The sequence below is a fragment of the Mustela erminea genome, chromosome 7 (genome assembly GCF_009829155.1).
Source record: "Mustela erminea isolate mMusErm1 chromosome 7, mMusErm1.Pri, whole genome shotgun sequence".
NCBI lineage: Eukaryota > Metazoa > Chordata > Mammalia > Carnivora > Mustelidae > Mustela > Mustela erminea.
Window position 1 is genome coordinate 30,868,067 of NC_045620.1, and position 14,102 is coordinate 30,882,168.

Consider the following 14,102-nt stretch of genomic DNA (forward strand, 5'->3'; position numbering starts at 1 on the left):
CCCTTAATGAAAACAACTAGTGGGTTGGGCACACAAGCAAGCAGTGGTGAGGACTGTGGTGACCTGGAGAATTCTGCTTAAAGCTGCTTTACTACCTTGTTTCAGTTGGTTGTAGCCTCTCAGGAAGGAAGAAAAATCTAGAGATTTTTCAAGAAAATCCCCAAATCAAAACGTGAACCTTTCCATTTTGAAAAACAAAATGCAGGCCAACATGTGTCCACTAGTTTGCAACCTCTGCTCCTCACTGACCATGCTCAGTTTTTCCTGTTATGTCCTTAGCACCTCACAAAACCTGGCAGGAAGGAACATACACACTGACCAGGCGAAGCTTATCCAGGGGGAACGAGTCTGAATCTCCATCACAGTAGAACAGCTGATGCAACCGGGGAGGATTTTTAGCCTTGGAAATGACAAGAGGCCCGAGAGTTGTTGCACAAATAAGAAAATCTTTATGGGCGCCTGAGTGGCTCAGTCATTAAGCATCTGCCTTCTGCTCAGGTCATGACCCCAGCGTCCTGGAATCGATCCTGGGATGGAGGCCCACACTGGGCTCCCTACTTGGTAGGAAGTCTGCTTCTCTCTCCCCCACTCCCCCTGCTTGTGTTCTCTCTTTCTCTGTGTCTCACTGTCAAATAAATAAGATCTTAAAAAAAAAAAAAAACTCTTTATAAAGATAGAGCATATGGTTCAGCCAACATCGTGGGGGACAGGGGTAGGGAGGAGGCTGCTTTTAGGTAAAATATACATTTGACAATTGACTTGGGTCCCCACTACTGTCCTTGGCTCTCTCCACCTATACCCCTTCTTCACTTGCCTAGCCCTTAAAGGCATTCGGGCTTTCATACTTGGTAAGGGGAATTCAGGCTTTACCTTGAGTCCCAAATGTCCAACCGATTACCTATGAATACTATCCAACTTGGTGTTTTTTTCTAAGGATTAAAATGAAACAGTAAGGAATAAAAGTGCTTGTCACATTTGGCAAAGGTTCAAGAAACACTCACCATTGTTATTTAGACTTAGATGTTTTCTAAAAAGGACCAAGATACACACTTACTGTCAATGCAAAGTTACAGGGAGTCTGTAAACAACACTTGAGGGGTACCCGGGTGATTGAGTTGGTTAAACATCTGACTCCTGATTTTGACTCAGGTTGTTGTCTTGGGGTCATGGGATTGAGCCCTGCTCAAGCTCCGCAAGTCTGCTTCCCCTCTCCCCCATCCTTGCTCGTTCTCTTTCAAATAAATGAAATCTTAAAAAAAAGGACCAAATAATTTGGTTTGGCCAAAACCTTCTGGTCTGATCTTTGCTTTACAAACAGTTCCCACGATGGGAGCCTGGGTGGCTCAGCTGGTTATGCCACTGCCTTTGGCTCAGGTCATGATCATGGAGTCCCAGGATCAACAAGACCCAGGATGGAGTCCAGCATCAGGCTCCCCGCTCAGCAGGGAGTCTGCTTCTCCCTCTGACCCTCCCCTCTCTTGTGCTTTCTCACTCTCTCAAATAAATAAAAAAAATTAATCTTTAAAAACAAAAGAAAACAGTTCCCAGTATAAAGCTTTATCGATCTCTTTAGAACTCCAGTGTCAAGGTCCAGGAGCTTCAATTAGAGTACTGGCCTCCCCACACTCCTCTCCCGTTACCAAATGCACCTAACTTCAGAGGCTGCTTCACATCACACCCCTCTGTCCCTCATTTCCCGAGTGCTAGTTTTTTCCCCATATGCACTCACTCTGTGAGTAATGTCATCCAGCTTTTAGATATTGTCCCAACAATGACTCCCTAATTTCTATCCCTGGCCTAAATTATCTCCTGAACTCCAGATCCACAGTTTGCAATTGCCTACTAAACAGTTTCATATGGATGTAGAGTATGCATCTACAATTTAACACATCCAAAAGTAAACTCACCTCCCCCAATAAACTTGCTCTACCCACAGCCCTCCAAATCTCAGTTGATGGCCCTTCCAGGCTTCTAGTTGCCCATGTCCATAAGCTCAAAATAAGAGGATGACTGAAAAGTAGTCTGACCCACAAGGCCCATTATCTAAAAAGGAAGGTGGTCCTGGGTACTGGGATCAAAGGTATCATATAATCATTAAAATGTTTTCTGAAATATACTTGAAATTAACTCACTGGAAGTCTAGGTTTAGATTTTGACATTTTAATTTCTTTTGAATATGTCACTTTGTGCAAGCTAGGAACCAGAATCAAACTAAGGCAGTCTAGTCCATTTAGGGATCCAGGCTGAGTCTTGCAATCTTCAGCAGAATGACATCATAATGCAAGATGCTAACAATAAGTTTATAATTTCTAAATAACAACCACTTATCTACATTTTTTTCCTTAGGAAACAGCCAAAATCCAGTCCTTAAAGGCATGATATACAGAACATCTTGATCTACAAAGAACAGAATAACCCATATTTTATGATGGCCAGCTTACTGGTGGCTGACCAAGGACTGGTGAACAGAGGGGTGTTTACCTTCTAGGAACCTGCTCTGAGACTTAAAAAAGTCCTGGCTGCTGTTAATAAGAAAGCAAGTAAAAAATATTACAGATGCACCTACACTGACATCTGATTTGCCAAAGTCTTCCACTAGAACACAAAGTGAGAGATGAGTGTAGGGGTAAGCTACTTATCTGTTTTCAAAATAAATTACTAGTAACATGAAATTTGACATATTAAATTCTTCCATTTGCTACCAGAACTGACAATGAGAACTATTTAAAAGAAATGCTGAACTCTAACAAGGGTGGCAGCAGTAACATTCTGCACTACACAAGAACCTCCTGCTTTCCCACATCATTAACATTGCTACTCTTCCAAGATACACATTCGTGTGGAAAAACTTATCAGCTTTTGCCAGAGCCAGGAGATGAAAAATAGAGCATGTCCTAATTAGTTATTTTGTAATTGTAAGCTCCGTTGACATCTTGAGGATGGACCCATTCTTTTGTTTAACATCTGCAAACTGCAGAATGCCTTAGCCCTTTGCCAGTATCTGCTCAGCATCTTAAAGCTGGTCTTAGTCCCATCTGTGACTCTTCTCCTCAGGGTTGAGGGTGGGTTAGCTAGTCATCAAAATCTGGAATGTCATCGTAGGAGTAACCCCGGTAGCCTTTGGATGCATAGTAGGCGATGCGCAGGTGGTAAAATCCTGGCAGGAACACCAGGATGCCAATGATCAGGACAGGAACGGCCCGGTCTGCCCCCTAGTGGCAGAAGGAGGCAAACACATTAGTACCATACAAAGGATCACTTAAAATAAAACAAAGCCATAGGTTCAACCCATACATCAGTATTTTACACTCTTCAGAGTATTTTCCTTCGGGTAGTATGCTACCAATGAAACAGGTATACATCTCTTTTCCTCCTTATTATAAAATTCAGAAAAACTACAAAGCACTAAGTATTATAAATAAATTGTCCATCTGCATCCACAGATAGTTCCCTTATTTCCTTCTGTTCTCCATTCTAGTTTCTAGTTGTGAACACACCATACTCTGTGCCTTGTTTTAGTCTCTTAATATAACAAGCAATTGCCAAAGTCTTATGAAAAGTTCTGCACTGGGGGTGGGAGACAGGCAAAATGGGTGAAGATAGTCAGAAGGTGCAAATTTCCATTCACAAAGTAAGTTCTGGAGATGCAGTGTACAACATGGTGATTATAGCTAAAAACACTGTATTGTGTATTATTAGCAAGTTGCTGAGAGTAGATCTTAAAAGTTCTTGTCACAAGGAAAAAAACTATGTGTGGTGATGGATGCTAACTAGACTTATTGTGATCATTTCCCAATATATACTATATTGAATCATGTTGTACACCTGAAACTAACACATTATGTCAACTAATGGTGTCTACCATTCCACTGTAATGGATGCACCACAATTTTACTTAACCATGCTCCACCGACTGTTGGATACTTTGGTTGTCTCTCACTTTTTGTAACTGTACAGGATAACACAATAAACTTCTTTTTCTTAGCCTTTCAGATTCTTTCTTTAGTGTATATTCCCATAATCACAATTCACAGGTCAAAGAGGAAGAAATGGTGTTTAGTGTAGGGCTTCAACTATTTGGGGAGTTCCAGGAGGGCAAGGACTTTTGTTCATCTCTAGATCACCACCTGCCCCCAACATATAAATAAATATATTAAATGAATGAATCCACTCTTATAAAATTGCTCCGCCTTATTTTTAGGTATAGTTTTAAATGTTTATACAGTTAAGCTTATCCTCCTTTTCCTCTGTGATCTTTTTCCCATTAATTTTTTTTCTTTTTATTAACATATAATGTGTTACTTGCTTCAGAGGTACAGGTCTGTGAATCATCAGGCTTACACATTTCACAGCATTCACCATAGCACATACCGTCCCTCCCCAATGTCCATAATCCAGTCACACTATCCCTTCCCCTAACCACCCAGCAACCCTCAGTTTGCTTCCTGAGTTTAAGAGTCTCTTATGGTTTGTCTCCCTCCCTGGTCCCTTTTTGTTTCATTTTTTCCCCCTCCCTAACCCCCAAGAACTCTCCCACTCTCCCTTTCAAATTCCTTGTATCAGAAAGATCATATGGTAATTGTTTTTCTCTGACTGACTTATTTCACTTAACATAATAACCTCTAGTTCCATCCACGTTGTTGCAAATGGCAGGATTTCATGATTTTTTAAAAATAATTTATTTTTTAAATTAACATATAATGTATTATTAGCCCCAGGGGGATTTTGCAGTTTTTGATGGCTGCATAGTATTCCATTGTATATCTATACCATATCTTCTTTACCCATTTATCTGTTGATGGACATCTAGGTTCTTTCCACAGTTTGGCTATTGTGGATGTTGCTGCTATAAACATTTGGGTGCATGTGCCCTTCAGATCACTACATTTGTATCTTTAGGGCAAATACCCAGTAGTGTGATTGCTGAGTCATAGGGTAGCTCTATTTTCAACTTTTTGAGGAAGCTCTATACTGTTTCCCAGAGTGGCTGCACCAGCTACCAAAAGTGTAGGAGGGTTCCCCTTTTTCCACATCCTCGCCAACATATGTCATTTCCTGATTTGTGAATTTTAGCCATTCTGACTGGTGTGAGGTGGTATCTCACTGTGGTTCTGATTTGTATTTCCTTGATGCCAAGTGATGTTGAGCACTTTTTCATGTCTCTGTTGGCCATTTGGATGTCTTCTTTGCAGAAATGTCTGTTCATGCTTCTGCCCATTTCTTGACTGGAGTATCTGTTCTTTGGGTGTTGAGTTTGATAGTTCTTTATAGATTTTGGATACTAGCCCTTTATCTGATAGGTCATTTTTTCCCATTAATTTTAAGTCTTCCCTCAGCTAAGGATTTAAATCCAGTCTAAAAATCTTTAAAAAAAAAAAAATTATTTATTTGTCAGAGAGAGCAGGCACTCGCACACAAACGGGGGAGTGACAGGCAGAGGGAGAAGCAGGCTCCCAGGTGAGCAAGGAGCCCAATGTGGGACTCAGTTACAGGACCCTGGGATCATGACCTGAGCCGAAGACAGATACTTAACCGAGCCACCCAAGTGTCTCTAAAAATCTCCTTTTAACATGGCTAGTTACACAATGTATACTGGTAGATTATCTACTCAATATAATTTTGACTGTGTCGTTCAAATAGAAATAGAAGTATTTACCTCATATAAGACAATAAAAACTCAGTGAGGTAGTATGTGTAAAGCAAGCAGCCTCAGCTGACACAATGACTCAATAAATCCCAGCTTAAAACCAAGGAAAAAAACAAAACAAAACAAAACAAGGAAAGAGAACTTGAAGGGGCTCTCTCAGCCTAAAGATGGGACTACGTGAACATCAGAAACAATAACAGTCTACAACTCTCACAACTGACATAGTTGGTGCTATTTCTGTTATCTTATTTTACATTTTCTGCTTTCCTTCTTCTTTTTTTCTTTTGCAAGATATTGACTGTACATCCTTTGTGGGATTGAAGAACTGCAAAGGAAATTTATAGTGCATTTAGCCTTCCTTTACTTAGCATTAACACTCACGCTGGTATTTTTTTTTTAAAGACGTTATTTATTTTGATTTGTCAGAAAGACAGAGAGAGACAGAGAGTGAGCACCAGGAGCAGCAGGCAAAGGGAGCTGAGCCAGGAGCCCGATGTGGGACTCAATCCCAGGACCCTGGGATCATAACCTGAGTCAAAGGCAGCTGCTTAACTGACTGAGCCATGCAGGCATCCCTGTTATCTTATTTTTTTCAAGATTTATTTATTTGAGAGAGAGAGAGAAAAAGAGAGCATGCATGTGCACACACATGAGCAAGCTGGGGGTGGGGTAGAGCACAGAGGGATAAGTAGACTCCACACTGAGCATGGAGCCCAACATGGGGCTCAATCTCACAACTTTGAGATCATGATCTTAGCTGAAACCAAGAGTCAGAGGCTCAATGGACTGAGCCACCCACGTGCTACCCGCAATATTATTTTAAAGCTACTATACGTATAACATAGAATAAGGCAAATAAGTAATGACATCACTATCATAGGGTAGATATACCCATACAATATCAAAGAAATTAAGCTCTAATTAAATTAACTCTAATCTTAAATTTGCACTGAAAACTGTTTTCTAAAAAATACCTATTTCTTGGGGTGCCTCGGTGGCTCAGTGGGTTAAAGTCTCTGCTTTCGGCTCAGGGCATGATCTCAGAGTCCTGGGATTGAGCCCCATATCAGGCTCTCTGCTCAGCGGGGAGCCTGCTTCCCTTCCCCTCTCTCTGCCTGCCTCTCTGCCTGCTTGTGATCTCTCTCTGTCAAATAAATAAATAAAATATTATAAAAAAAAAAGAGTGTATTTTTTTTTTTTTTTTTAATATTTTATTTATTTATTTGACAGAGAGATCACAAGCAGGCAGAGAGGCAGGCAGAGAGAGGGGAAGGGAAGCAGGCTCCCCGCTGAGCAGAGAGCCCGATGCGGGGCTCGATCCCAGGACCCTGAGATCATGACCTGAGCCGAAGGCAGCGGCTTAACCCACTGAGCCACCCAGGTGCCCCAAAGATACCTATTTCTTGATTCCATTGCTGAAAAGGTCTAGAAACAATCAAAACCGAAGCATGAGCACCACTAATGCCCAGTTTGTGATCTCTCTAAATCTACTTCCTATACAGAAACCAAGGCTCAGGCGCCTGAGTGGCTCAGCTGGCTGGGCGACTGCCTTCAGCTTGGGTCATGATCCCGGGGTCCTGGGATCGAGTCCCACGTCGGGCTCCCTGCTCCATGAGGAGTCTGCTCCCTCTGACCTTCTCCCCTTTCATGCTTTCTCACTGTCTCTCTCTCTCAAATAAATAAATAAAATCTTAAAACAAAACAAAACAAAACGGAACACCAAGGCTCTCTGGAGAAATGGTTGTTTACAAGTTAGGAGACAGGAAATATATAGCTGGGCCTGGGATAACTTTCTGTGCCAGAAAGCAAGAAAGCTATCAAAGGCTACATAGGCCATGTTTAAAAGACAAAGAAGTAACATGAAGGAGTCCTACTGACCAAACATGGAACAGTTTAGATACTAAAAAGAATATGGGGGACACTTGTGGGGCTCAGTTGGCTAATCATCAGACTCTTGATCTCAGGGTTTTAGGGTTTTGAGCTCAAGCCCCGCACTGGGTTCCACACTGAGTGTGGAGTCTACTCAAAAAAAAAAAAAAAAGAATATGGACTATGATTGATTGAAACACAAATATGTAAAAGAAAAAATAGGAGTTTATACTGATACCATTCTCTGACTATTTTTTGCGGTTTTGAGGTTACTAGGTGTATTTTTATAAAAGTTGTGAAGCAGAAAAACATTTTTCCTACCTTCACTATACACATTATATTTTGGGGTAAACAGATGGTAGATTTGAGAAAGACCTTTACAGCAGAATTTCAGCTAATGAACGCAGAAAATGACAGAACTGCATTCACTAGTATAAATGGTAATGGGGAAATTTATAATAAATTAATTAGGCTGAAGGCACTTAAACCCAGCAATCTACCTTAATATCAACTAAAAGCAGGATAACCATTACATGCCTCCTAATGTAATACCACAATTTGGTTCTCAAATTGTGGTTTATGGACCACCAGCATTACTTGGGAACTTGTTAGAAATGCAGATTCTCACAACCCACCTACAGACTTGTTAACACACAGATTCTGAGAATGGAACTAAGGAATCTGTGTGTTAACAAGTCTGCCAGATGATTCTGATGAAACATCGAAGTTTCAGAACCAACCTGCCATAGCAAATACACAGCACCCCCCATGAAATATACTTTCTTAAAAAAAACTAACCTGAATCTAAGCAAGTCTCTAAAACTAACAAAAATATGAAGATCAAAGATATTAATACAGCACCTGTAAACTTATATAAAAACTATTACAGATGCATACTGAAGATGCACACTTGAGAATACCAGCAAGATAGAGGTGCCTGGGTGACTCAGTCAGTAAAGCATCAGTCTCTTGATTTCATCAGCTCAGGGCTGTGATATTGGGCTCCACGCTGGCTGTGGAGCCCGCTTAGGATTCTCATTCTCTCTCTCTCCCTCTCCCTCTGTCCACCCCACCACCGTTCCTATGCACCCTCTCTCTCTCTCAAAATAAAAAAGAATACCAGCAAAATATAAATCTGGTATTTGGTTTCCTACACAGGAAAAAAAAAGTTGGGGGGAATACATGAAGCAAAATGTTTATAACTGTTGATGAATGGGAGACATGCAGGGGTTTAATACATTATTTCATTTACTTCTGTTTTTGAAGTATCTGTAATAAAAAGCGAAAAAAAAACTCCAAACCAAACTTATTAGTGATTCTCTTAATTAACATCTTTATCCTTATTTATAAAGCAGTCTTTTATAAACCATACAAGGTAAAACGATATTTGCTGCATGTGGATCTCACCTCCACTCTCAATATTTATAATTAACAGAGTCCTTTGGGACTGATACCTCATACTGCAATGAAAGTTAACTGAATGGGGCATCTCAGTGGCTCAGTGGGTTAAAGCCTCTGCTTTCAGCTCAGGTTGTGATCCCAGTGTCCTAGGATCGGGTCCCGCATCGGGCTCTCTGCTCGTCAGGGAGCCTGCTTCCACCTCTCTCTCTATCTGCCTGCCTCTCTGCCTACTTGTGATCTCTGTCAAATAAATAAATAAAATCTTAAAAAAAAAAAAAAAGAAAGAAAGTTAACTGAAGGCACAGTCCTGAAGTTAGATGTTCAAACAAAGACTGCACCAAGTAAGCATCTGGTGACCACATAGTGATTTTAAGTAGTTAAGACCAATGGCAAATCAGATTCACTTCTTAAAAACCATATGCAGCGATTTTATTGCTACAGTGCTACTATTCTCAATTTCTATAATGTCCACAGTTTTTCAGATATTGGCTATGTTCCCTCTGCAGGACAATATGACCATGACTTGTGATCATTATTAGTTCAGATCAACTTGGGCACTATTAGCACATGTATATAGCCCAAGAAAAAGAACCACCAAACACTCCTTTAGGTAATAAAGATAACATTCTGAAGCTCAACAAGAACTCCAACCAAACCCAATGTAGTAAGGATCAGACTCAAGAGTCACAAGTCCTGGCATGGTCAGTGGCCCCAGACCTATACAAGCCTCACTGCTTCTCCCCACACATGGAACGTCTATGGCACTACAAAATTATAACAACACATTCTACTCTGGCTACAGCCTTTATCAATCAGAAATCCTCTAGGCTCACCTTTGCTGTTCCAAACTGTGACAGTAGGAAGACTGCTTGACATCTCAGAAGGAAAATGTCACACACACACACACACACACACACACACACACACACCCCTCATAGAAACTGGGACAAGCATGTTGTTGCTCAAAAAAAGAAACGTATGTTTTGTTACCAGAGAACAAAATCTAAAAGAAAACTCTCTTCTTCTTTCTGCTGGAAACTCCTGTACTAGATATGAATATAAAACAGAGCCCAGACTCACACTTTAAGGATTTCATGCACACCCCCACAAACTCTTCAGCTTACCCCTTTGCTGATATAGCCAGCCAGCAGGAGGGAACCTATGATTATGAGAAAGGCTCCAATCAAAAACAGAACTGTCGCAAGCGCAATGGCCTTATACGGGATCTTGGGAGGACTCTTCTTAAACTGGAAGAAAAACAAACAAAAGACATAGCATTATGAAAATACCAGGACTGAAACACTTTAAAGCAAGGAGGATAATAAGAACCAATGTGGTTAGTTTGTGTGTCTTGAAGGAAGTCCTACTACCCACTAGAGCTCTGGGAAAGAAAGGCAAGGGACAAACAGGAGGTGAAGCTCTAATTACTGCTCTAACAGCCACTCGGAGGAGTCCCAGCAGAATGTTACTCTTTCTACTTCTAATTTTATTCCATATACCACTCACCATAAGAAAATATTTTCTCACAAAAACAGAAGATACTTTATGGTCATTCACTGATTAGATATTAGATACTTATTAAGTGCCTGGCACATGGAAGGCTGTACTAATCTCTAGGGATTCAAGAGGAACATCGTGATCTGGAGAAGTAAAGAAAACAAGTGACTTCTGGCATTCAAAGTTAAGTGAGCATACAAAGGTTTTAGAAACAGCTTTTTCTCAAGCATTAGTTGCCCACCCCAGGGATCAAGTAGCCTGACTTGTTAATAAGTTCTATTCAAAGTTAAGATTCAGACACAAGCTTTCTAAGGTTTGCCTCATTTCTGTATCTGACCTAATGGACTAGAAGATTCTCAGATGTGCTTTTAAAAAACAAAACTTCTCTCCTTCAAGTATGGGTCCAAAGAGTACAAAGAGTCATTGATTTGTTTATATTTAAAGGGATGGGTTCCTGCCTCTTCCTCCTTGGCCCTGGTTCCACCTAAACCATTCCAAGGGAAAGTGGGCAGAAGGAGATATGCTACATCATTAAGTATTTTATAAATAATGAATCAGGGTAGGATACAAACTTAACAAATATTAAATATTCTGTTTTACTTACTGTTTGCCAAAAGAATACCTTTAATAAATTGGATCTCATGACATCAGGAAAGAAGGAAGATTCCCACAATCTGTTGGCTTTAGCAGTTAGTTTCTCCCTTAAAAGATGAACTGGCTTTGACTAAAGTGTAAATGAACCAATGACACAGTCCTTAAAAAAAATTCTACTTAACAAAACACAATCTGAGTATTTTCCAGAAAAACTAAATAAAATTTGTAACTACTGGGTTTTGGCGTTACAACTAAAAATTCTTAGAAATGAACAGTGTTTATATTGGTTTGAAACTGCTCTACCAAGGCCTCTCCTTCTGCAAACTATGGCTGAAAGGGTCTCAGAGATAACTGTCCTTCTTGCTGCTGCTTCTAATCCCCAGAGACAGCAAAACCTCCACCTAGAAGGTCTTCCTGCTAACTCAACAGAAACGGAGCCAGCCAGTCTCATTAATTCCCTTCCGCATTTACCTGAAGGTCAATGTAGCCATCGTCTGTGCTGGAGAGCCTTGAGTATTTCACTTTACTACTGGGGATTCCAGTAGCCAGGTTGGTACGAGACGGCATCATAACACACTGACACAGCTACAGTCTGAAGACAAAGAAAACTGTCATTATATGCCACTGACCACAGTGTGTTACATATATTAGAATTTGGGCTAAGATGTCATACTAAGCAACTGGCAATTCACGCCCCACTGCACTTAAAATCTGATATTTCCTTTGACAGTGAAAACATTCTCCTTATGTACCTTCTCTGCCTTGTCCTGGTAGAATGAAAGTCAAGACACTGACCAAGATCTCACCAATATTCCTGTGCCTCCTAATTTTTCCAAACCCTCCACACAGAGCAGGTGGAAGAGTGGTGACTTAAATACAAGTCTGACACCGAAGTCCACATTTTCAGTCATTCTGCTATAGTACTTCCTGGCCCCTGTCCCTGCTTCAGGAAATAGCAAGAGGAGCATAAGCTCAAATGATTCTTACCTGCCAGGGACGGAGAATGGGTGGGATATGGAATACACTCACATTAAGCATTTTGTTGATCCCCCACAATGGGTATCATTCTTTTATTTATTTTTATTTTTAAATTTAATTTTATTTAATTTTGAAAAGATTTTATTTACTTATTTGTTAGAAGGAGAGGGCACAAGCAGGGGAAGCAGCAGGCAGAGGAAGAAGCAGGCTCCCCACGGAGCAAGGAGCCCCATGTGGGATTTGATCCTAAGATCCTGAGATCACCACCAAAGCCCAGCAGAAGGCCAACACTTAACGGACTGAGGCACCCAGGCATCCGGTATCATTCTTTTAATGCAAAAAAATCTGCAGAGTCTCCAGTAAATTTGGCTATCAGCACTATCACTACTGGTAATCAGCACTGTACCAGTGCCAATTTGTCTGCCTTTCTGCCCCACCCCAAGCACTGAAAGTAGTGATTTCATTTTCCAGATTACTTCTATAGACTCCTAAAAAAATTAAAAATAAAAATAAAACTTGTTTTTTGTGCAAAATATTCAAAACCAACTTCAGTAATGAAATTATGGCTATTTTGTCACTAGTTTAAGAGGTAGTAGATAAGATTAAAAAAACAATGACATTTAAGTCGGAAAACATTCGTAATTTGATACAATAGACAAATCTATTTTGACTGTGAAGCTATTTCTAAAGGTGACATGGATTTGTAAAGAGAAAATTAAGTATCTCATAATAAGGGCACCATTAAAAAAAACAATCCAGAAACCATAAAGACTTTGTCTTCCTCTGGTATGACACTTTGTAAACAATCTTCATTATAATAATGTTGGTTAATAATTACCCACACTTAGATACCAGGTCCTAGTCAAAGTGCTTTCTATATACTTTACCCCAATTATTAATGAGCTGTTTTAAGTGGCCAAGAGTCAACCTAATATACTATGTATAATAAAAATGCTAAAATAATTAGCAATATGATGGAATTGGTGCTAAATGTGAATGTCCCTTTATAGCAATTATATAACAGTGCAGAAATCAAGTACTGGATCCAGTATGTTAATTTATATGCTCTTCTGAAGTTAGCTCAAACTGCATCGAATACCAGGTTTTTAAGTGTTGCGATCCCGATTACATGATAATCTAAATTAATTCTACAAAATTTAAAGGACAAACTACCGGTATGTGGGGGTTTGAGGGCATTTAATCACTTGTGATTTCTATCGTCTTTATAAAATAAAGTTTACGGACTCTGCTTTACCTATTCACACACCCGCATCAAAATAAAAAAGCGAAGGGTGTGAGGGAGAGGGGCGACGAAGGCTTACTGGTAGCAAAGAGTAAGAATTCTGCAAGAGGAAGGAAAAACGTAAACCGAGGTTTTCAGAGTACCATTTAAGTTCCCCAAAGAATTTTTTTTTTTTTTTTTTTTTTTTTAAAACCGGTTCCACCGCAACTCTCAAACTCTCCGAGCTCGCCGGGGCTGCGAGGCTTTAAAAGCATCAGTAAAACACTCAGCGCAGTGTCTAGCATTATGCGCCTCCACACACACTATCTTCCTGCCCGTCTCCAGACCTAGCCAGGAAGACAAATAAAAACCGACGCGAATTTAGACGGAAACAAACAAAACCAGTTTCTGGGAAGAGGCCAGCGGTGGCCCAGGCTGGTGAACGCTCCACACCCAGGACGCGAAGCTAGATTTCGGCAGGGACCGCAGTCTCGGCCCCGCCGGGCGCCTGAGGGGGGCGCTTCTGTTCCCGCCCCGCCGAACACACGCCTTACCGGAGCGCCGCGCCAGGCCGCCCGCGTGCCGACAGCTCGCTCACGGTTGGCAGCAGAAGCGCCTGAGGCCTCATGGCCCGCCTCACCTAACTGCCACCCCTCAGCCGCCCCCTTGACGCCGGAAGTGGCCCGCTGAACGGCGGCGTACCGGAAGTGGCGTCACCGGGAGCGACCTCTCTCAGTCCCCTTTCCGGAACTTGTTTTCGCCTTGCGCTAGTAGTAGTTAGTGGTAGTGTACCGCGGGAGGTATCAGCGGCGGGAGTCGCTGTGGCCTGGGTTTGTTGCCAGGCACCTCCACTGGGTTGTGAAGGTGTCAAGGGTGACGGCTCCCGGAGTCCCT

General features: G+C 41.2%; 1 protein-coding gene across 3 annotated transcripts; it reads right to left on the reverse strand.

The window, feature by feature from the left end:
• Window positions 1–2,143: 2,143 nt before the first annotated feature.
• TMEM230 (transmembrane protein 230) lies at window positions 2,144–13,912 on the reverse strand. 3 transcript variants are annotated; one of them, XM_032351353.1, is made up of 4 exons: window positions 13,763–13,912; window positions 11,480–11,600; window positions 10,042–10,164; window positions 2,144–3,212 (listed from the first exon to the last, which is right to left on the reverse strand). In XM_032351353.1, exons 2-4 carry the CDS (start codon window positions 11,576–11,578, stop codon window positions 3,072–3,074), a joined length of 363 nt encoding a protein of 120 aa, XP_032207244.1. In that variant the 5' UTR covers window positions 11,579–11,600; window positions 13,763–13,912; the 3' UTR covers window positions 2,144–3,071. The 3 variants fall into 3 exon arrangements, with proteins under 3 accessions (XP_032207244.1, XP_032207245.1, XP_032207243.1); XM_032351354.1 differs by lacking the exon at window positions 13,763–13,912 and adding an exon at window positions 11,037–11,115 and having other exon boundaries at window positions 11,480–11,580; XM_032351352.1 differs by lacking the exon at window positions 13,763–13,912 and adding an exon at window positions 11,019–11,115 and having other exon boundaries at window positions 11,480–11,580.
• Window positions 13,913–14,102: the final 190 nt, after the last annotated feature.